Source organism: Pleurodeles waltl, chromosome 1_1, assembly GCF_031143425.1.
Source record: "Pleurodeles waltl isolate 20211129_DDA chromosome 1_1, aPleWal1.hap1.20221129, whole genome shotgun sequence".
In the NCBI taxonomy this organism is placed as follows: Eukaryota; Metazoa; Chordata; class Amphibia; order Caudata; family Salamandridae; genus Pleurodeles; species Pleurodeles waltl.
The window spans coordinates 314,193,974-314,216,751 of NC_090436.1; the positions used below are offsets into that span (position 1 = coordinate 314,193,974).

A 22,778-nucleotide genomic window follows, 5' to 3' on the forward strand; every position below is an offset into this window, starting at 1 on the left:
CCTACTGTCGACCAACTCCTGAAACCACAGACGGGTGGGTAGTGGCTCCTGCCCCCACTGGACACTTCTGTGACTTCTGGACTTGGTGCCCTTCTTCCACAGGTCTTCCTCTTCAGGCATCCACCGCTGGTTTCTTGCAGGCTTGTCTGGGTGTTGCATTATCTTCTTTTACCTCCTATTGTGCGGTTTGGAGAAAATCCAGTGATTTACTCCTGCTTTCCTGGCCGCTGAAGGATGTTGTGTTACTTACCTCTGTGGTTTTCTTGTACTCCCAGATCACCTCTACACATTCCACTTACCTAGGAGGGGGTCATGTGTTCGCATTCCATTTTTTATGTAAATGGTTTGTGCTCCCCATAGGGTCACTGTTGGTGTAAGGAATTGCCTCCTTGGCATGGTTACCCCCTGACTTTTTGCCTTTGCTGATGCTATGTTTTGAATTGAAAGTGTGTTGAGGCCTGCTAACCAGGCCCCAGCACCAGTGTTCTTTCCCTAACCTGTACTTTTGATTCCACAATTGGCACACCCTGACACCCAGATAAGTCCCTTGTAACTGGTACCTCTGGTACCAAGGGCCCTGATGCCAGGGAAGGTCTCTAAGGGCTGCAGCATGTATTATGCCACCCTAGAGACCCCTCACCCAGCACAGACACACTGCTTACCAGCTTGTGTGTGCTAGTGAGAACAAAATGAGTAAGTCGACATGGCACTCCCCTCAGGGTGCCATGCCAGCCTCTCACTGCCTATGCAGTATAGGTAAGACACCCCTCTAGCAGGCCTTACAGCCCTAAGGCAGGGTGCACTATACCATGGGTGAGGGTACCAGTGCATGAGCACTGTGCCCCTACAGTGTCTAAGCAAAACCTTAGACATTGTAAGTGCAGGGTAGCCATAAGAGTATATGGTCTGGGAGTCTGTTTTACACGAACTCCACAGCACCATAATGGCTACACTGAAAACTGGGAAGTTTGGTATCAAACTTCTCAGCACAATAAATGCACACTGATGCCAGTGTACATTTTATTGTAAAATACACCACAGAGGGCACCTTAGAGGTGCCCCCTGAAACTTAACCGACTATCTGTGTAGGCTGACTGGTTCCAGCAGCCTGCCACACTAGAGACATGTTGCTGGCCCCATGGGGAGAGTGCCTTTGTCACTCTGAGGCCAGTAACAAAGCCTGCACTGGGTGGAGATGCTAACACCTCCCCCAGGCAGGAGCTGTAACACCTGGCGGTGAGCCTCAAAGGCTCACCCCTTTGTCACAGCACCGCAGGACACTCCAGCTAGTGGAGTTGCCCGCCCCCTCCGGCCTCGGCCCCCACTTTTGGCGGCAAGGCCGGACAAAATAATGAGAACAACAAGCAGGAGTCACTGGCCAGTCAGGACAGCCCCTAAGGTGTCCTGAGCTGTGGTGACTCTAACTTTTAGAAATCCTCCATCTTGCAGATGGAGGATTCCCCCAATAGGATTAGGGATGTGACCCCCTCCCCTTGGGAGGAGGCACAAAGAGGGTGTACTCACCCTCAGGGCTAGTAGCCATTGGCTACTAACCCCCCAGACCTAAACACGCCCTTAAATTCAGTATTTAAGGGTTCTCCCTGAACCTAGAAACTAGATTCCTGCAACTACAAGAAGAAGGACTGCCTAGCTGAAAACCCCTGCAGAGGAAGACCAGAAGACAACAACTGCCTTGGCTCCAGAAACTCACCGGCCGGTCTCCTGCCTTCCAAAGAACTCTGCTCCAGCGACGCCTTCCAAAGGGACCAGCGACCTCTGAATCCTCTGAGGACTGCCCTGCTTCGACGACGACAAGAAACTCCCGAGGACAGCGGACCTGCTCCAAAAAGACTGCAACTTTATCCAAAGGAGCAGATTTAAAGACCCCTGCAACTCCCCGCAAGAAGCGTGAGACTTGCAACACTGCACCCGGCAACCGCGACTCGGCTGGTGGAGAACCAACACCTCAGGGAGGACCCCCGGACTACTCTTCGACTGAGTACCAAAACCTGTCCCCCCTGAGCCCCCACAGCGCCGCCTGCAGAGGGAATCCCGAGGCTTCCCCTGACCGCGACTCTCTGAAACCTAAGTCCCGACGCCTGGAAAAGACCCTGCACCCGCAGCCCCCAGGACCTGAAGGACCGGACTTTCACTGCAGAAGTGACCCCCAGGAGTCCCTCTCCCTTGCCCAAGTGGAGGTTTCCCCGAGGAAGCCCCCCCTTGCCTGCCTGCAGCGCTGAAGAGATCCCTTGATCTCTCATTGACTTCCATTGCGAACCCGACGCTTGTTCTAACACTGCACCCGGCCGCCCCCACGCCGCTGAGGGTGAAATTTCTGTGTGGGCTTGTGTCCCCCCCCCGGTGCCCTACAAAACCCCCCTGGTCTGCCCTCCGAAGACGCGGGTACTTACCTGCTGGCAGACTGGAACCGGGGCACCCCCTTCTCTCCATTGGAGCCTATGCGTTTTGGGCACCACTTTGAACTCTGCACCTGACCGGCCCTGAGCTGCTGGTGTGGTAACTTTGGGGTTGCTCTGAACCCCCAACGGTGGGCTACCTTGGACCAAGAACTGAACCCTGTAAGTGTCTTACTTACCTGGTAAAACTAACAAAAACTTACCTCCCCCTGGAACTGTGAAAATTGCACTAAGTGTCCACTTTTAAAATAGCTATTTGTGAATAACTTGAAAAGTATACATGCAATTGAAATGATTCAAAGTTCCTAATGTACTTATCTGCAATACCTTTCAAACAAGATATTACATGTTAAATTTGAACCTGTGGTTCTTAAAATAAACTAAGAAAAGATATTTTTCTATACAAAACCTATTGGCTGGATTTGTCTCTGAGTGTGTGTACCTCATTTATTGTCTATGTGTATGTACAACAAATGCTTAACACTACTCCTTGGATAAGCCTACTGCTCGACCACACTACCACAAAATAGAGCATTAGTATTATCTCTTTTTACCACTATTTTACCTCTAAGGGGAACCCTTGGACTCTGTGCATGCTATTCCTTACTTTGAAATAGCACATACAGAGCCAACTTCCTACATTGGTGGATCAGCGGTGGGGTACAAGACTTTGCATTTGCTGGACTACTCAGCCAATACCTGATCACACGACAAATTCCAAAATTGTCATTAGAAATTGATTTTTGCAATTTGAAAAGTTTTCTAAATTCTTAAAAGTCCTGCTAGGGCCTTCTGTTAGTCCCTGTTAGCATTTTCTTTTAGAGTTTAAAAGTTTGGTAAAAGTTTGAATTAGATTCTAGAACTAGTTTTAGATTCTTAAAAAGTATTCCAACTTTTAGAAGCATAATGTCTAGCACAGATGTGAATGTGGTGGAACTCGACACCACACCTTACCTCCATCTCCAGATGAGAGAGCTAAGGTCACTCTGTAACATAAGAAAAATAACAATGGGCTCCAGACCTACCAAAGCACAGCTCCAGGAGCTGTTGGCAGAGTATGATAGAGCCAACCCCTCTGTGGATAACACAGAGGAAGAGGATAGTGAACTGGAGGAAGAATCCCCTCCACCAGTCCTATCTAGGGAGAACAGGGCTTCTCAAGCCCTGACTCCAAACATAATAGTCAGAGATGCTGGCTCCCTCACAGGAGGGTCCAACCTCTCTGAAATCACTGAGGATAACTCCAGTGAAGAGGACATCTAGTTAGCCAGGATGGCCAAAAGATTGGCTTTGGAAAAACAGATCCTAGCCATAGAAAGGGAAAGACAAGAGATGGGCCTAGGACCCATCAATGGTGGCAGCAACATAACTAGGGTCAGAGATTCTCCTGACATGTTGAAAATCCCCAAAGGGATTGTAACTAAATTTGAAGATGGTGATGACATCACCAAATGGTTCACAGCTTTTGAGAGGGCTTGTGAAACCAGAAAGGTGAACAAATCTCAATGGGGTGCTCTCCTTTGGGAAATGTTCACAGGAAAGTGTAGGGATAGACTCCTCACACTCTCTAAAAAAGATGCAGAATCTTATGACCTCATGAAGGGTACCCTGATTGAGGGCTTTGGATTCTCCACTGAGGAGTATAGGATTAGATTCAGGGGGGCTCAAAAATCCTCGAGCCAGACCTGGGTTGACTTTGTAGACTACTCAGTAAAAACACTAGATGGTTGGATTCAAGGAAATGGTGTAAATGATTATGATGGGCTGTACAATTTATTTGTGAAAGAACACCTATTAAGTAATTATTTCAATGATAAACTGCATCAGCATCTGGTGGACCTAGGACAAATTTCTCCCCAAGAATTGGGAAAGAAGGCGGACCATTGGGTCAAGACTAGGGTGTCCAAAACTTCCAAAGGGGGTGACCAAAAGAAAGGGGTCACAAAACCTCCCCAGGGGAAAGGTGGTGAGACAGCCAAAAATAAAAATAGTAAAGAGTCTTCTACAGGCCCCCAAAAACCTGCACAGGAGGGTGGGCCCAGAGCCTCTTCACAAAACAATTCTGGGTACAAGGGTAAAAACTTTGATCCCAAAAAGGCCTGGTGTCGAAACTGTAGTCAGTCTGGACACCAAACTGGAGACAAGGCCTGTCCCAAGAAAGATACCACTTCTAACTCCCATCCAGCTAAAACTGGAATGGCCAGTCTCCAAGTGGGATCAACAGTGTGCCCAGAGCAAATCGGGTGTCACACTGAAGCTACATTAGTCTCTGAGGGTGGGGTGGATTTAGCCACACTGGCTGCCTGGCCCCCTAACATGCAAAAATACAGGCAGCAGCTCTTAATTAATGGGACAAGTGTAGAGGGCCTGAGGGATACAGGTGCCAGTGTCACCATGGTGACAGAGAAACTGGTTTCCCCTGGCCAATACCTGACTGGACAAACCTATCCAGTCACCAATGCTGACAATCAAACTAAAGTACATCCCATGGCAATGGTAACTTTAGAGTGGGGAGGGGTCAATGGCCTGAAACAGGTGGTGGTCTCCTCAAATATCCCAGTAGACTGTTTGCTTGGAAATGACCTGGAGTCCTCAGCATGGGCTGAGGTAGAACTGAAAACCCATGCAGCCATGCTGGGTATCCCTGAACTGGTGTGTGTCAAGACTAGGGCACAGTGCAAGGCACAGGGTGAAAAAGTAGAGCTGGAGTCTGGAAAAATGGCCCAGCCTACCAAGAGAAAAGGAAAGTCAGCTGGGAAACCAGCTGCAACACAACACCAAAAAGAGAACCTCTCTTCTCAGGAAGAAGTTCTGCCCTCTGAGGGAACTGAGCCTATGGAGCTGGAACCTTATCCGGTTGAGCTCTTGGGCCCAGGGGGACCCTCAAGGGAAGAGTTGTGTAAGGGACAAGAAACCTGTCCCTCTCTTGAAGGCCTTAGGCAGCAAGCTGCTGAAGAGTCCAAAGGCAAGAAAAATGGAACACATAGGGTCTATTGGGAAGATGGACTCCTGTACACTGAGGCAAGAGATCCCAAACCTGGTGCCACTAGGAGAGTGGTAGTGCCTCAGGGTTTCAGAGAGTTTATTCTCACCTTAGCCCATGATATTCCCCTTGCTGGGCATTTGGGACAAACCAAGACGTGGGAGAGGTTAGTCAACCACTTCTACTGGCCCAATATGTCCCAGAAGGTTAAGGAGTTTTGCCTCTCCTGCCCCACCTGTCAAGCCAGTGGTAAGACAGGTGGGCATCCAAAGGCCCCCCTCATTCCACTTCCAGTGGTGGGGGTCCCCTTTGAAAGAGTGGGTGTGGACATAGTTGGTCCACTAGAACCTCCCACAGCCTCAGGAAATATGTACATCCTAGTAGTAGTGGATCATGCTACTAGGTATCCTGAAGCTATTCCCCTTAGGTCGACTACTGCCCCTGCCCCTGCAGTAGCCAAGGCCCTCATTGGTATCTTTACCAGAGTGGGTTTTCCTAAGGAGGTGGTGTCTGACAGAGGTACCAACTTCATGTCGGAATACCTAAAACACATGTGGAATGAGTGTGGAGTGACTTACAAATTCACTACACCATATCATCCACAAACTAATGGCCTTGTTGAGAGATTCAACAAGACATTAAAGGGCATGATCATGGGGCTCCCAGAAAAACTCAAAAGGAGATGGGATGTCCTCCTGCCATGTCTGCTTTTCGCTTACAGAGAGGTGCCTCAGAAGGGAGTAGGGTTCTCACCCTTTGAACTTCTGTTTGGCCACCCTGTAAGGGGACCACTTGCTCTTGTTAAAGAAGGCTGGGAGAGACCTCTTCATGAGCCTAAACAAGACATAGTGGACTATGTACTTGGCCTTCGCTCAAGAATGGCAGAGTACATGGAAAAGGCAAGTAAAAACCTTGAGGCCAGCCAACAACTCCAGAAGTTGTGGTATGACCAAAAGGCTGCACTGGTTGAATTCCAACCAGGGCAGAAAGTCTGGGTTCTGGAGCCTGTGGCTCCCAGGGCACTCCAGGACAAATGGAGTGGCCCTTACCCAGTACTAGAAAGGAAGAGTCAGGTCACCTACCTGGTAGACCTGGGCACAAGCAGGAGCCCCAAGAGGGTGATCCATGTGAACCGCCTTAAGCTCTTCCATGACAGGGCTGATGTAAATCTGTTGATGGTAACAGATGAGGACCAGGAAGCTGAGAGTGAACCTCTCCCTGATCTCCTCTCATCAGACCCTAAAGATGGCTCAGTAGATGGAGTGATCTACTCAGACACCCTCTCTAGCCAACAGCAGTCTGACTGCAGGAAGGTCCTGCAGTAGTTTGCTGAACTCTTTTCCCTAACCCCTGGTCAGACACACCTGTGTACCCATGATGTGGACACAGGAGACAGCATGCCTGTCAAAAACAAAATATTTAGACAGTCTGACCAAGTTAAGGAAAGCATCAAGGTGGAAGTCCACAAGATGCTGGAATTGGGAGTAATTGAGTACTCTGACAGCCCCTGGGCTAGCCCAGTGGTCTTAGTCCCCAAACCTCACACCAAAGAAGGAAAGAGAGAGATGAGGTTTTGTGTGGACTACAGAGGTCTCAACTCTGTCACCAAGACAGATGCTCATCCCATTCCTAGAGCTGATGAGCTAATAGACAAATTAGGGGCTGCCAAATTCTTAAGTACCTTTGACTTAACAGCAGGGAACTGGCAAATCAAAATGGCCCCTGGAGCAAAAGAAAAGACAGCATTCTCCACACCTGATGGGCATTATCAGTTCACTGTTATGCCCTTTGGTTTAAAGAATGCCCCGGCCACCTTCCAAAGGTTGGTGAATCAAGTCCTTGCTGGGCTGGAATCCTTTAGTGCAGCTTATCTTGATGATATTGCTGTCTTCAGCTCCACCTGGCAGGATCACCTGGTCCACCTGAAGAAGGTTTTGAAGGCTCTGCAATCTGCAGGCCTCTCTATCAAGGCATCCAAATGCCAGATAGGGCAGGGAACTGTGGTTTACTTGGGACACCTTGTAGGTGGAGGCCAAGTTCAGCCACTCCAGCCTAAGATCCAGACTATTCTGGACTGGGCAGCTCCAAAAACCCAGACCCAAGTCAGGGCATTCCTTGGCTTGACTGGGTACTACAGAGAGGTTTGTGAAGTGATATGGATCCATTGTGACAGCCCTCACAGAACTCACCTCCAAGAAAATGCCCAAGAAAGTAAACTGGACTGTAGAATGCCAACAGGCCTTTGACACCCTGAAACAAACTATGTGCACAGCACCAGTTCTAAAAGCTCCAGATTACTCCAAGCAGTTCATTGTGCAAACAGATGCCTCTGAACATGGGATAGGGGCAGTTTTGTCCCAAACAAATGATGATGGCCTTGACCAGCCTGTTGCTTTCATTAGCAGGAGGTTACTCCCCAGGGAGCAGCGTTGGAGTGCCATTGAGAGGGAGGCCTTTGCTGTGGTTTGGTCCCTGAAGAAGCTGAGACCATACCTCTTTGGTACTCACTTCCTAGTTCAGACTGACCACAGACCTCTCAGATGGCTGATGCAAATGAAAGGTGAAAATCCAAAACTGTTGAGGTGGTCCATCTCCCTACAGGGAATGGACTTTATAGTGGAACACAGACCTGGGACTGCCCATGCCAATGCAGATAGCCTTTCCAGGTTCTTCCACTTAGAAAATGAAGACTCTCTTGGGAAAGGTTAGTCTCATCCTCTTTCGTTTGGGGGGGGGGGGGGGGTTGTGTAAGGAAATGCCTCCTTGGCATGGTTACCCCCTGACTTTTTGCCTTTGCTGATGCTATGTTTTGAATTGAAAGTGTGCTGAGGCCTGCTAACCAGGCCCCAGCACCAGTGTTCTTTCCCTAACCTGTACTTTTGATTCCACAATTGGCACACCCTGACACCCAGATAAGTCCCTTGTAACTGGTACCTCTGGTACCAAGGGCCCTGATGCCAGGGAAGGTCTCTAAGGGCTGCAGCATGTATTATGCCACCCTAGAGACCCCTCACCCAGCACAGACACACTGCTTACCAGCTTGTGTGTGCTAGTGAGAACAAAATGAGTAAGTCGACATGGCACTCCCCTCAGGGTGCCATGCCAGCCTCTCACTGCCTATGCAGTATAGGTAAGACACCCCTCTAGCAGGCCTTACAGCCCTAAGGCAGGGTGCACTATACCATGGGTGAGGGTACCAGTGCATGAGCACTGTGCCCCTACAGTGTCTAAGCAAAACCTTAGACATTGTAAGTGCAGGGTAGCCATAAGAGTATATGGTCTGGGAGTCTGTTTTACACGAACTCCACAGCACCATAATGGCTACACTGAAAACTGGGAAGTTTGGTATCAAACTTCTCAGCACAATAAATGCACACTGATGCCAGTGTACATTTTATTGTAAAATACACCACAGAGGGCACCTTAGAGGTGCCCCCTGAAACTTAACCGACTATCTGTGTAGGCTGACTGGTTCCAGCAGCCTGCCACACTAGAGACATGTTGCTGGCCCCATGGGGAGAGTGCCTTTGTCACTCTGAGGCCAGTAACAAAGCCTGCACTGGGTGGAGATGCTAACACCTCCCCCAGGCAGGAGCTGTAACACCTGGCGGTGAGCCTCAAAGGCTCACCCCTTTGTCACAGCACCGCAGGACACTCCAGCTAGTGGAGTTGCCCGCCCCCTCCGGCCTCGGCCCCCACTTTTGGCGGCAAGGCCGGACAAAATAATGAGAACAACAAGCAGGAGTCACTGGCCAGTCAGGACAGCCCCTAAGGTGTCCTGAGCTGTGGTGACTCTAACTTTTAGAAATCCTCCATCTTGCAGATGGAGGATTCCCCCAATAGGATTAGGGATGTGACCCCCTCCCCTTGGGAGGAGGCACAAAGAGGGTGTACTCACCCTCAGGGCTAGTAGCCATTGGCTACTAACCCCCCAGACCTAAACACGCCCTTAAATTCAGTATTTAAGGGTTCTCCCTGAACCTAGAAACTAGATTCCTGCAACTACAAGAAGAAGGACTGCCTAGCTGAAAACCCCTGCAGAGGAAGACCAGAAGACAACAACTGCCTTGGCTCCAGAAACTCACCGGCCGGTCTCCTGCCTTCCAAAGAACTCTGCTCCAGCGACGCCTTCCAAAGGGACCAGCGACCTCTGAATCCTCTGAGGACTGCCCTGCTTCGACGACGACAAGAAACTCCCGAGGACAGCGGACCTGCTCCAAAAAGACTGCAACTTTATCCAAAGGAGCAGATTTAAAGACCCCTGCAACTCCCCGCAAGAAGCGTGAGACTTGCAACACTGCACCCGGCAACCGCGACTCGGCTGGTGGAGAACCAACACCTCAGGGAGGACCCCCGGACTACTCTTCGACTGAGTACCAAAACCTGTCCCCCCTGAGCCCCCACAGCGCCGCCTGCAGAGGGAATCCCGAGGCTTCCCCTGACCGCGACTCTCTGAAACCTAAGTCCCGACGCCTGGAAAAGACCCTGCACCCGCAGCCCCCAGGACCTGAAGGACCGGACTTTCACTGCAGAAGTGACCCCCAGGAGTCCCTCTCCCTTGCCCAAGTGGAGGTTTCCCCGAGGAAGCCCCCCCTTGCCTGCCTGCAGCGCTGAAGAGATCCCTTGATCTCTCATTGACTTCCATTGCGAACCCGACGCTTGTTCTAACACTGCACCCGGCCGCCCCCACGCCGCTGAGGGTGAAATTTCTGTGTGGGCTTGTGTCGTCCCCCCGGTGCCCTACAAAACCCCCCTGGTCTGCCCTCCGAAGACGCGGGTACTTACCTGCTGGCAGACTGGAACCGGGGCACCCCCTTCTCTCCATTGGAGCCTATGCGTTTTGGGCACCACTTTGAACTCTGCACCTGACCGGCCCTGAGCTGCTGGTGTGGTAACTTTGGGGTTGCTCTGAACCCCCAACGGTGGGCTACCTTGGACCAAGAACTGAACCCTGTAAGTGTCTTACTTACCTGGTAAAACTAACAAAAACTTACCTCCCCCAGGAACTGTGAAAATTGCACTAAGTGTCCACTTTTAAAATAGCTATTTGTGAATAACTTGAAAAGTATACATGCAATTGAAATGATTCAAAGTTCCTAATGTACTTACCTGCAATACCTTTCAAACAAGATATTACATGTTAAATTTGAACCTGTGGTTCTTAAAATAAACTAAGAAAAGATATTTTTCTATACAAAACCTATTGGCTGGATTTGTCTCTGAGTGTGTGTACCTCATTTATTGTCTATGTATATGTACAACAAATGCTTAACACTACTCCTTGGATAAGCCTACTGCTCGACCACACTACCACAAAATAGAGCATTAGTATTATCTCTTTTTACCACTATTTTACCTCTAAGGGGAACCGTTGGACTCTGTGCATGCTATTCCTTACTTTGAAATAGCACATACAGAGCCAACTTCCTACAGTTGGTTATTGCTATTTTCACTGTTTTCTAACCTTTTGTATGCCTATGTCTGATTACTAGTGTATCTATTTAGTGTATTACTTACCTCCTGTTGGAGGATTGCCCTCCTAGTAAATTGTGGTAATTTGTTTAAAAAATAAAGTGCTGTGTGACTACAGTGGTATTGCATGAGCTTTGCATGTCTCCTAGATAAGCCTTGGCTGCTCATCCACTGCTACCTCTAGAGAGCCTGGCTTCCAGACACTGCCTACACTTCACTAAGAGGGGATAACTGGACCTGGTGTAAGTACCTTGGGTACATACCACACACAAGGTCAGCTTCCTACAAGAGGAATGTTGGGTACAAATACATGCGTTGATGTCACCAAGGAAAAGAAGAGAATTCTGGGGCTATGTCAACACCCTGCTACATTCTTCTACCAGCAAGGACAATGTGGTTTCCACTTGCGACCGGAAAAGTCACGTAGTAAAGTTATATGTGGATCCAGACTACATAGACACAAAGCACTGCAGGGTTGCAACATGTATTAGATGGCAATGTGTGCAAAGTCCCCTGGGAGCATCTGGTTGGTCAGGACAGGTGTACGACGTCAGTGATCCCCCTCGGATAGTCATCTTGCAGATTGACCAAGCCCTCAGTTAGGGGCTATTTAGCGACTCCCTTGTGGGTGGGTCCCCAGATGCAGCCTGCAAGAATCCTCTGCATCGACCTCTTCTGCATCTGGCCACCGTAACTGCTGCTGGACTTAACAGGAACCAAACAAGCAAGACTTTAGCTGCACCAAAGAAGCAAGAAGGAATCTCCCTTGGAGTGAAGGAGTCACTCCCATGCCTCCGTAGGCACCTAAGGCAACAACATCCAGCTGCTGGGATCTGCTCTCCGCTGGAACTACATGGATCTTCCAACACAGGTGGTGGTACTGGGTGGTCCTCTTAATCCTCTGCCTTCTGTCCAACTTGGTAGATGGTGATCCCTTGCCGCTCCCTGCAGGACAGAATCCCTGTGCACAGCAGCTCTTGCAGCTACTAAGGCTTGTTGACTCCTGCTCCGAGGGATCTTCAGGCCCCAAGCAGCCACGGCCTCTAGCACTTCATGCTTGCAAGGAGAGTCTCCTCTCTGCTGCTCCAGCGATGTAGGACTCCTCTACAGGTGTGCTGACTGGGTCTCACTGCAAATTACTCTGTCTACTGCTAATTTTCCTGCCTGTGGGGGGTTACAACTGCTTCTGCTGGCTCTCCAGACTGCTGAGGGTCAGTCCGGACTCCCCTCCAAGGGTAGAGCCCCCTGGATCTTGCTGGTCCTCTTCAGCTCTGCACATCCTCTTCTGTCCAGATTTGCACTTGCCAAGGCTTGTTGGTGGCCCTCCTGACCACTGACCCATCTGCAACTCAGCGATCAACCTGGGACAGCTTCTGCACAACTGCAGGGACTCCATTGCAGCTCCTGGGCTCCACATCTGACCCCCATCTAACTCCATCGACCAGGATCTTCTCCCACAGTAGGGTGGACAGTGGCTCCTGCCCCACCTTGACACTCCTGCATGGATTGGACTCTGTCCCCTTCTTTTGCAGGCCCTCTTCTTCGGGAATCCACTGTTGTGTTGAACTGGGCTGGTTCTGTTCTTGCGAACTTCCTTTTCCAAGTACCTTTGTTAGTCTATCGGAAGGCCAGGTAACTTACTTCTGCTCTCTTGGTCGCTGGGGTCATCTAGGCACTCACCTCTTGGGGTTCCAAGTTCTCCCAGCTCCTACTAACTACTACACATCCTTGGGTGGGGGAACCTAAGTTTGTATTCCACTCTTTAATATATGGGCTGGCCCCTCTATAGGGACCTTGTTATTTTCCACTGTTTCTAACCAATGCTTGTTGTTTTTCTATGATAATTCTTAATACTTACTGTGTGTATATATAGTGTATACTTACCTCCAGTTAGGGGTCTGCCTATACGTAGGAAGTTGGCTCTGTATGTTCTATTTCAAAGTAAGGAATAGCATGCACAGAGTCCAAGGGTTCCCCTTAGAGGTAAGATAGTGGCAAAAAGAGATAATACTAATGCTCTATTTTGTGGTAGTGTGGTCGAGCAGTAGGCTTATCAAAGGAGTAGTGTTAAGCATTTGTTGTACATACACACAGGCAATAAATGAGGAACACACACTCAGAGACAATTCCAGGCCAATAGGTTTTTGTATAGAAAAATATATTTTCTTAGTTTATTTTAAGAACCACAGGTTCAAATTCTACATGTAATATCTCATTTGAAAGGTATTACAGGTAAGTACTTTAGGAATGAGTAATCACAATAGCATATATACTTTTTACATAAAACACATATAGCTATTTTAAAAGTGGACACTTAGTGTGCAATTTTCAACAGTTCCTGGGGGAGGTAAGTTATTGTTAGTTCTTGCAGGTAAGTAAACCACCTACGGGGTTCAGATTGGGGTCCAAGGTAGCCCACCGTTGGGGGTTCAGAGCAACCCCAAAGTTACCACACCAGCAGCTCAGGGCCGGTCAGGTGCAGAGTTCAAAGTGGTGCCCAAAACACATAGGCTTCAATGGAGAAGGGGGTGCCCCGGTTCCAGTCTGCCAGCAGGTAAGTACCCGCGTCTTCGGAGGGCAGACCAGGGGGGTTTTGTAGGGCACCGGGGGGGACACAAGTCAGCACAGAAAGTACACCCTCAGCAGCACAGGGGCGGTCGGGTGCAGAGTGCAAACACGCGTCAGGTTTTCAATAGGTTTCAATGAGAGACCAAGGGGTCTCTTCAGCGATGCAGGCTGGCAAGGGGGGGGGGGGGGGGGGGGGGCTCCTCGGGGTAGCCACCACCTGGGCAAAGGAGAGGGCCTCCTGGGGGTCACTCCTGCACTGGAGTTCCGATCCTTCAGGTCCTGGGGGCTGCGGGTGCAGGGTCTTTTTCCAGGCGTCAGGATTTTGGATTCAGACAGTCGTGGTCAGGGGGAGCCTCGGGATTCCCTCTGCAGGCGTCGCTGTGGGGGCTCAGGGGGGACAACTTTGGTTACTCACAGTCTTGGAGTCGCCGGGGGGTCCTCCCTGTAGCGTTGGTTTTCCACCAGTCGAGTCGGGGTCGCCGGGTGCAGTGTTGCAAGTCTCACGCTTCTGGCGGGAATTGCAGGGGTCTTTAAAGTTGCTCCTTTGGAAACAAAGTTGCAGTCTTGGGTGAACAGGGCCGCTGTTCTCGGGAGTTTCTTGGTCCTTTTAGAGCAGGGCAGTCCTCTGAGGATTCAGAGGTCGCTGGTCCTGGGGAAAGCGTCGCTGGAGCAGTTTTCTTCCGAAGGGGGGAGACAGGCCGGTAGGGCTGGGGCCAAAGCAGTTGGTGTCTCAGTCTTCTCTGCAGGGTTTTTCAGCTCAGTAGTCCTCTTCTTCTTAAGTTGCAGGAATCTGAGTTCCTAGGTTCAGGGGAGCCCCTAAATACAGAATTTAGGGGTGTGTTTAGGTCAGGGAGGGCAGCAGCCAATAGCTACTAGCCCTGAGGGTGGCTACACCCTCTTTGTGCCTCTTCCCAAGGGGAGGGGGGTCACATTCCTATCCCTATTGGGGGGATCCTCCATCTGCAAGATGGAGGATTCCTTAAAGTCAGAGTCACTTCAGCTCAGGTTGCCTTAGGGGCTGTCCTGACTGGTCAGTGACTCCTCCTTGTTTTTCTCATTATCTCCTCCGGCCTTGCCACCAAAAGTGGGGCCGTGGCCGGAGGGGGCGGGCAACTCCACTAGCTGGAATGCCCTGTGGTGCTGGAACAAAGGGGTTGAGCCTTGGAGGCTCACCGCCAGGTGTTACAGCTCCTGCCTGGGGGAGGTGATAGCATCTCCACCCAGTGCAGGCTTTGTTACTAGCCACAGAGTGACAAAGGCACTCTCCCCATGTGGCCAGCAACATGTCTCTAGTGTGGCAGGCTGCTAAAACCAGTCAGCCTACACAGGTAGTTGGTTAAGGTTTCAGGGGGCACCTCTAAGGTGCCCTCTGGGGTGTATTTCACAATAAAATGTACACTGGCATCAGTGTGCATTTATTGTGCTGAGAAGTTTGATACCAAACTTCCCAGTTTTCAGTGTAGCCATTATGGTGCTGTGGAGTTCGTGTTGGACAGACTCCCAGACCATATACTCTTATGGCTACCCTGCACTTACAATGTCTAAGGTTTGGCTTAGACACTGTAGGGGCACAGTGCTCATGCACTGGTGCCCTCACCTATGGTATAGTGCACCCTGCCTTAGGGCTGTAAGGCCTGCTAGAGGGGTGACTTATCTATACTGCATAGGCAGTGTGAGGTTGGCCTGGCACCCTGAGGGGAGTGCCATGTCGACTTACTCGTTTTGTCCTCACCAGCACACACAAGCTGGCAAGCAGTGTGTCTGTGCTGAGTGAGGGGTCCCCAGGGTGGCATAAGATATGCTGGAGACCTTCCCTGGCATCAGGGCCCTTGGTACCAGGGGTACCAGTTACAAGGGACTTACCTGGATGCCAGGGTGTGCCAATTGTGTGAACAAAAGTACAGGTTAGGGAAAGAACACTGGTGCTGGGGCCTGGTTAGCAGGCCTCAGCACACTTTCAATTCAAAACATAGCATCAGCAAAGGCAAAAAGTCAGGGGGTAACCATGCCAAGGAGGCATTTCCTTACACTATAGTAATCTAGTTTAGTGTACCTTTATTTTTGCAATACTGTGTGGTTCCTTATAGGTGAGTTAAGTTGCTGTGTGAATATTGTGGTAATGCAAGTGCTTTACACTCCTCCTAGATAAGTATTGGCTGCTCACCACAGCTACCACTAGAGAGCCCTGGCTTCCTAGACACTGTTCACTAACTAATAAGGGTTGCCTGGACCTGGTATAAGGTGCAAATATGGCAGGTGTCCACCACACACCAGGCCAGCTTCCTACAGTACTCATCACCAATGCATTATAAAACAGGAGCTCAGTCCTGGGCACCCTCAATCAAGATGGCGTGACAGGGCAGGTCAGGCCCCTCCTCCACTCAGCGAGACCTCAGGTGCTACCCAGCCGACTGGCAGCTCTGCCGCCAGCACCCCCACAATGAGCAGTCTCCAGTGGCCCCAAATCCAAACTTCCAGCACTGGATAGCACCTCTGCAGCTCCCAGACCCTTTCTGATGTAGCAGATAATACATGCCACTGGGCTGTGCCAGGTACCTGAACTCCCCAGGCTGCAATCCCAGAAGGCCGCAATTGTGCTATTAAAGTAAATTTTTGGGGCTGTTCACCAACTCTCCACTAAGTCAAAACCATGTTATGTATCTGCAGAGACACTTTTCTGGATATTGGTATGGATGACAGGGAGATTTCATTACAGGCGCAGGAGTTCTACACTTCAGCAGCCATCCTCCCGTGAGGCTGGCCACACCCCTAAGACGTGCAAAGATTGGGTGCATTATCACAAATTTCTCTCGTCACAATTATTGATGACTTTCACATTTAAAATGAGACTGCATTCTAGTTTGGGACCCTTTTTCTTGACTAAAAAAAAAAAGCAAGAAAATATGTACTCATTTCTGGAGCCAACTCCATGCATTCCTTCAAAGAAGAAATAGATCGTTCAGGGTCAGCCAATCCAGAGGACGAAGATGAGATGTCTTTAGTGCAAGTGTGGCATGAAAAAAGTAAAGCTGATTTTCTACTTATTCCTTTAAATAAACTCACTCTCAATTCTAATTGTCTTGAGTCTTCTTCCATGCGGGGAGATTATGGTCCATCGTGTCATCTTGGGGCTCAATCAACAAGGATGGTAACGGGCGGTGAACAAAGAGCAGGGCTGGGGAAATTAGGGGGAAAAAAACCCTAAAAACGGAGCTGGACAGGGAGCAACAGACAAGTAGGGAGGTGGAGCTGGTAGAGAGAAGAAACAGGCTCACGGATGAGAGCAAGGAAAAAAGGCATGCACTCCCATCCTGAATGGGGAAAAAAAAGTAAACTCAAGTCAGCAGTGGAGTGAGCCAGTCAGCGGCAATGTAAAGAAGAAATACTCTAAGTACAGGGCAAATACAAAAATAGGGATGAAAGCCAACTAATAACAAGCAGGGGAAGTGAGAAAGACTAGAATAAGCAAGGGACTGACCCAAAGCCTACTCAACATACTGTATTCTAGAGGATGGGTCTTTGACAATACACAGCCTGACAGTCGACTCACTGCACAGAATCCTGGGTTGGGGGTGGGTGGGTGGTTGGGAGGTTTAGATACTGTATCAGACAGAGGGTACCCAAAGGTAAGTAACTTTCTTCTGATGGATATTTCTAACCACAGTCCGTTCACCTTGTGAATCAGTACCAAAGCACTGCTCTCTCCAAGGAGGAGGATATGAAGAGAGGACGTCACGCAGAACAAAGCCAGCATAATGATCACCCTGCAAGACCTGAACAAATGGAATCACTAGTGCTTAGCAAGAGGATGGATAGATGCCCATGTAGCTGCATAGCAAATGTCCAAGAAGGACCACCCCAGGTTTAAACAGGTGACACCACGCTTGGAAGAAATGCATCCTACATATCAGTATACTACAAAAATAAAAGTTGAGGAGGTTAGAGGGACACGTCCTACATTTTGCAGATGTGACAGGCAGAAGTGATGGCAATAAGAAACAGGTTTCGAGGTCAAGGGCCTCACAAGGACAGCTGTGGAGGGGCTCAATGGAAGCATACATCAGAATGATAAAGACCAAATTGAGGTCCCATTGTGGCACAATAAAGGAAGTAGGGGAACCCTGTGTGGCAGTCCTTTCAAGAAACACGTCACAAAAGGTGACTTACATAACAAGGGCTGATGAAGCAAATGAAGAAAGGATGAAAGGTGCAAGAAGTAATCCTTTGTAGTGCCCATGCTGCTGAGACAGCGGCTCCTCTTGCAGAGGTAGCCGAAGAAGCCAGGAGTTCAGAGTACCTCCAGCCGCAGTTTGGGGGCACTCAGGAAGAGGTGTGCTTGACCTCATTTGACTTTCTTCAGTTCTCGCCTGATCAGAGGCAGAGGAGGGAATGTGTACAGGAGGAAGAGGTCCCATAAAAGGTGAAACACCTATTGTAGAGACAACAGAGTGAAACTCTAGGGTGCAAAACACAGAGAACTGAGGGTTTCCAATAGGGCAAAAAAAAAAATCCAAGGGTATGTCCCAATGTACAAAGATGCCAGACACCTTCTCTTGTAGCAGTCAGTTGCCCTGATGCAGAGGCGTAATGTAAAATGAGGTGGCCTTCTCCTGCAGAACGTGAAGAGCCCTCCCCATTGTCCCCTCCCACCCCCCCTTCCCCAGAGTCTCCAGTCTCTAACAGAAATTAATTGTCCTTGGTCGAAATGGGGCATATCTGAAAGGTTTGGGGCCACATAGGATGCAGGGGACCATGTTATACACATGGGCAGAGGGATAAAGCAAAATGACTGACTGTCAGTAAGATTCCTTGACAGCTCAGCATGCACCACAACTGCAGTGCCTTGAGCCAAAGGGTCCATAACCCAACACTGCCTGCTTATATTAGTACAACACTGCTGTTATGTCAGTCAACACCTAGGTAAACCTATCCTTAAAGAAAGACATTAAGAGTCAGAAGGATGGCACAAAGCACAACACTGACCAAATGCTCTAATACAGTGGTCCCCAACCTTTTGACTTCTGTGAACCCCCACTATATCATTACTGGAAACTGGGGACCGCCACTGAATCATTATTTGAATCAGGGGACCACCCACTGAGTCATTACTGAAAACTGGGGACGTAATCTGTTAATATTATTTACTTTTATGAGCAGTAGTGGACCCCCTGAGGAAGCTTCGCGGGTCCCCGAACCACAGGTTGGGAACCACTGCTCTAATACATTTGTTACCACAGTGACCTACATCGGGGTTATGGAGATGAGACTGCTGAAGGTCAAACCGGGGTATGACACAGAAGTTGTCTGACCGACTCCCCTAATATAAAGTGGGCCACTGTAGCCAATGGTTTCATTTAAGGGCCTGCGTGTGCTACCAAGCATAAGACATCAGCAGCATGGAAAATTGGAACAGGCAAATGAGCCAAAGAACCATCAGCTTCGATAGAAGCTCGTCTGAAGCACGTGGTTCAGGGACTGAATATTGCAGACTGCTGAGGAGGTGTAAACCACTTCAAGGTAGACCAATGAAAGGCATTCACTAAGAAGACTTTAGAAAAAAACTTGTAGAATGCAGTGGGGTGGATGACGACATTGTTTTATGCAGGTGGTCCAATACTACCCAAGGACAGCCTGCCTTCAAAAGCTAGTTGACAAGGTACTGGAATACATGTAGCACAAACATCTTGGTCAAAGGCTAGCAGAGCATATGCAAGGGTCATTATCTTGAGCAAATTATTGAAGAACGAGTCCAGTAATTTGAAGTCTAATATTGGTCTCAAGCACCCATTCTTCTTGGGGACCATGAGGGTAACAGCCCATGCCTCAATCCACCTTGCACAAAATCACAAACGCTCCTTTAATGTGCAACATCAACAACTCCTTGGTGAGAGAACACTGTTATGATGCACCAATGAGAACAAATGGAGAGAGGGGAGTCCAAAAAGGGAGTGCATAACTAACTTGTGCAATCTGGAGGTCCAACAGGGCTGCAATGATTTAGTGCTAGTAGGGCAGGCAACGCTGTATCAGGTTGCTGATTGGACACAGATAATCGCTCAAGGATCATCTAACGAGGTTTGAAAGCCTGGAGATGAAGACTGGGAGGACTGAAGCAGCTATTATCTTTTCCCTTTGGTGCCACTCCTGCCACTAGCTTCACAAAACTTCTGCACTGGTTGGGCAGTGACAACTGCCGCTGGTAGAAGACGAGGTTGGCTGAGTAAACTATGAACTGGCCATACACGTGCAGAAACTGGAGGGATGAGGAAAGCAATAGCAAGGAGCGAGCTATAGCCCTGCTATTTATTTTTTTTTTACGCTCTTTGGCAGCGTCAGCCTCTTCTCAAAAAGTCTTGCTTCATGGAAGGGCCTATCCCATTAAAAATGCCTGGACATCGCCACAAAAGCTGCTCAGGGTATTCATTCATGTTGTTTGAGGACAATTGCAACTAAGTTGATGGTGTCTTGGTCCGAACCTACTTAGCTGCATCTTTTTAATCTTGGACCATTTGTGGAATGGACTTCAGGCAGAGCAGCAAACGTCTTGTGTGCTATGTCGCAGGGGTGGGACAGATGGTGATCAGTAAGCACAGTTGCAGTCTGCCTGAAAAACCTCCAAATCATTCATCCTGAAGATGGATCGAACTCTGGGCTGGAGTAGAGGACTCTGCTAAAGGGGTAGATGCACAGTCTGGAGGTGGAGCAGGTTCTATTTTGCCCAGGTCAGTGGGCACCAGGGAAGTGCCCATTAGAAGACATTTGACTGGGGGAGGTTGAATGGATCCGAATATCAGCAGCACTATCTCCTTGAAGGCTTCAACCTACTCTGGAATTGACAGTGGCCATCGGAACTCCGGAGCACATTGGCTCCAGACTGGAGATACAGTCCAGGAATGAAGGACCACTCTCTGATTTATGGAAAGCCAACAACTGAAAAATTGTAGTGGACTTGAATAATCAATAAATTCATTGGAGAAAAAGCACATTGATAATCAAGCACAACAAACAACTCAGGGTAGCAGAGTATGCTTTCATGTTTTTATCCAAATATTTAGTTGAGCGCTAATGTCAGTATTCATATGCAAGCTATCAAACGCCACTGTGCTTCAGGGCCTGATAATGGTCTTAAAACGCTACAATGTTCCTGTACAGTGGGAGCCTCGTCATAAATGCACTTGTTTCAGATATGATCAAATGACAGCAAAGCATAAAAGTAGCATATCTGAAGGTAAGAAACATATTACCAGTTGCAGTTCTTCCACTGCAGCAATACTTCTGAATTGCTTCCTTTATATTGAAGCTACACTTAAAAAGTTCATAGAGGGCCTACAAGACAAAAAATAAGGAAAAAACACTGAATGAAAATCTTACAATAAAAGCACAAATCTATGAGATACACATTTCGAAGCTAGTCAATAATGACTTTGAAATACATCACTCTGAAAATATCACTCAGAAACTACTATCCTTATCAGGCAGTCAGTATTAACTTCACCAATCATGCGTCCCAGAAGTTGATAGTTGATTCAGCAACTATCCCCGATATATACTGTATACTTGCTGTAAGGAAATGCCTCCTTGGCATGGTTGCCCCCTGACTTTTTGCCTTTGCTGATGCTATGTTTACAATTGAAAGTGTGCTGAGGCCTGCTAACCAGGCCCCAGCACCAGTGTTCTTTCCCTAACCTGTACTTTTGTATCCACAATTGGCAGACCCAGGCATCCAGATAAGTCCCTTGTAACTGGTACTTCTAGTACCAAGGGCCCTGATGCCAAGGAAGGTCTCTAAGGGCTGCAGCATGTCTTATGCCACCCTGGAGACCTCTCACTCAGCACAGACACACTGCTTGCCAGCTTGTGTGTGCTAGTGAGGACAAAACGAGTAAGTCGACATGGCACTCCCCTCAGGGTACCATGCCAGCCTCTCACTGCCTATGCAGTATAGGTAAGACACCCCTCTAGCAGGCCTTACAGCCCTAAGGCAGGGTGCACTATACCATAGGTGAGGGTACCAGTGCATGAGCATGGTACCCCTACAGTGTCTAAACAAAACCTTAGACATTGTAAGTGCAGGGTAGCCATAAGAGTATATGGTCTGGGAGTCTGTCAAACGCGAACTCCACAGCACCATAATGGCTACACTGAAAACTGGGAAGTTTGGTATCAAACTTCTCAGCACAATAAATGCACACTGATGCCAGTGTACATTTTATTGTAAAATACACCACAGAGGGCACCTTAGAGGTGCCCCCTGAAACTTAACCGACTGTCTGTGTAGGCTGACTAGTTCCAGCAGCCTGCCACACCAGAGACATGTTGCTGGCCCCATGGGGAGAGTGCCTTTGTCACTCTGAGGCCAGTAACAAAGCCTGCACTGGGTGGAGATGCTAACACCTCCCCCAGGCAGGAGCTGTGACACCTGGCGGTGAGCCTCAAAGGCTCACCCCTTTGTCACAGCCCAGCAGGGCACTCCAGCTTAGTGGAGATGCCCGCCCCCTCCGGCCACGGCCCCCACTTTTGGCGGCAAGGCTGGAGGGAACAAAGAAAGCAACAAGGAGGAGTCACTGGCCAGTCAGGACAGCCCCTAAGGTGTCCTGAGCTGAGGTGAGGTGACTCTGACTTTTAGAAATCCTCCATCTTGCAGATGGAGGATTCCCCCAATAGGGTTAGGATTGTGACCCCCTCCCCTTGGGAGGAGGCACAAAGAGGGTGTACCCACCCTCAGGGCTAGTAGCCATTGGCTACTAACCCCCCAGACCTAAACACGCCCTTAAATTTAGTATTTAAGGGCTACCCTGAACCCTAGAAAATTAGATTCCTGCAACTACAAGAAGAAGGACTGCATAGCTGAAAACCCCTGCAGAGGAAGACCAGAAGACGACAACTGCCTTGGCTCCAGAAACTCACCGGCCTGTCTCCTGCCTTCCAAAGATCCTGCTCCAGCGACGCCTTCCAAAGGGACCAGCGACCTCGACATCCTCTGAGGACTGCCCCTGCTTCGAAAAGACAAGAAACTCCCGAGGACAGCGGACCTGCTCCAAGAAAAGCTGCAACTTTGTTTCCAGCAGCTTTAAAGAACCCTGCAAGCTCCCCGCAAGAAGCGTGAGACTTGCAACACTGCACCCGGCGACCCCGACTCGGCTGGTGGCGATCCAACACCTCAGGAGGGACCCCAGGACTACTCTAAGACTGTGAGTACAAAAACCTGTCCCCCCTGAGCCCCCACAGCGCCGCCTGCAGAGGGAATCCCGAGGCTTCCCCTGACCGCGACTCTTTGAATCCTAAGTCCCGACACCTGGGAGAGACCCTGCACCCGCAGCCCCCAGGACCTGAAGGAC

At 49.3% G+C, this 22,778-nt stretch overlaps 1 protein-coding gene across 9 annotated transcripts in view; it reads right to left on the minus strand.

The window, feature by feature from the left end:
• MIER3 (MIER family member 3) overlaps positions 1-22,778 on the minus strand; it is a 262,722-nt gene that overhangs the window by 145,806 nt on the left and 94,138 nt on the right. For all 9 annotated transcript variants that reach the window (XM_069222367.1, XM_069222376.1, XM_069222395.1 and 6 more), the window contains one exon: positions 20,685-20,766. In XM_069222367.1, coding sequence (XP_069078468.1) covers positions 20,685-20,766 — 82 coding nt within the window. The remainder of the gene's footprint in view (positions 1-20,684; positions 20,767-22,778) is intronic.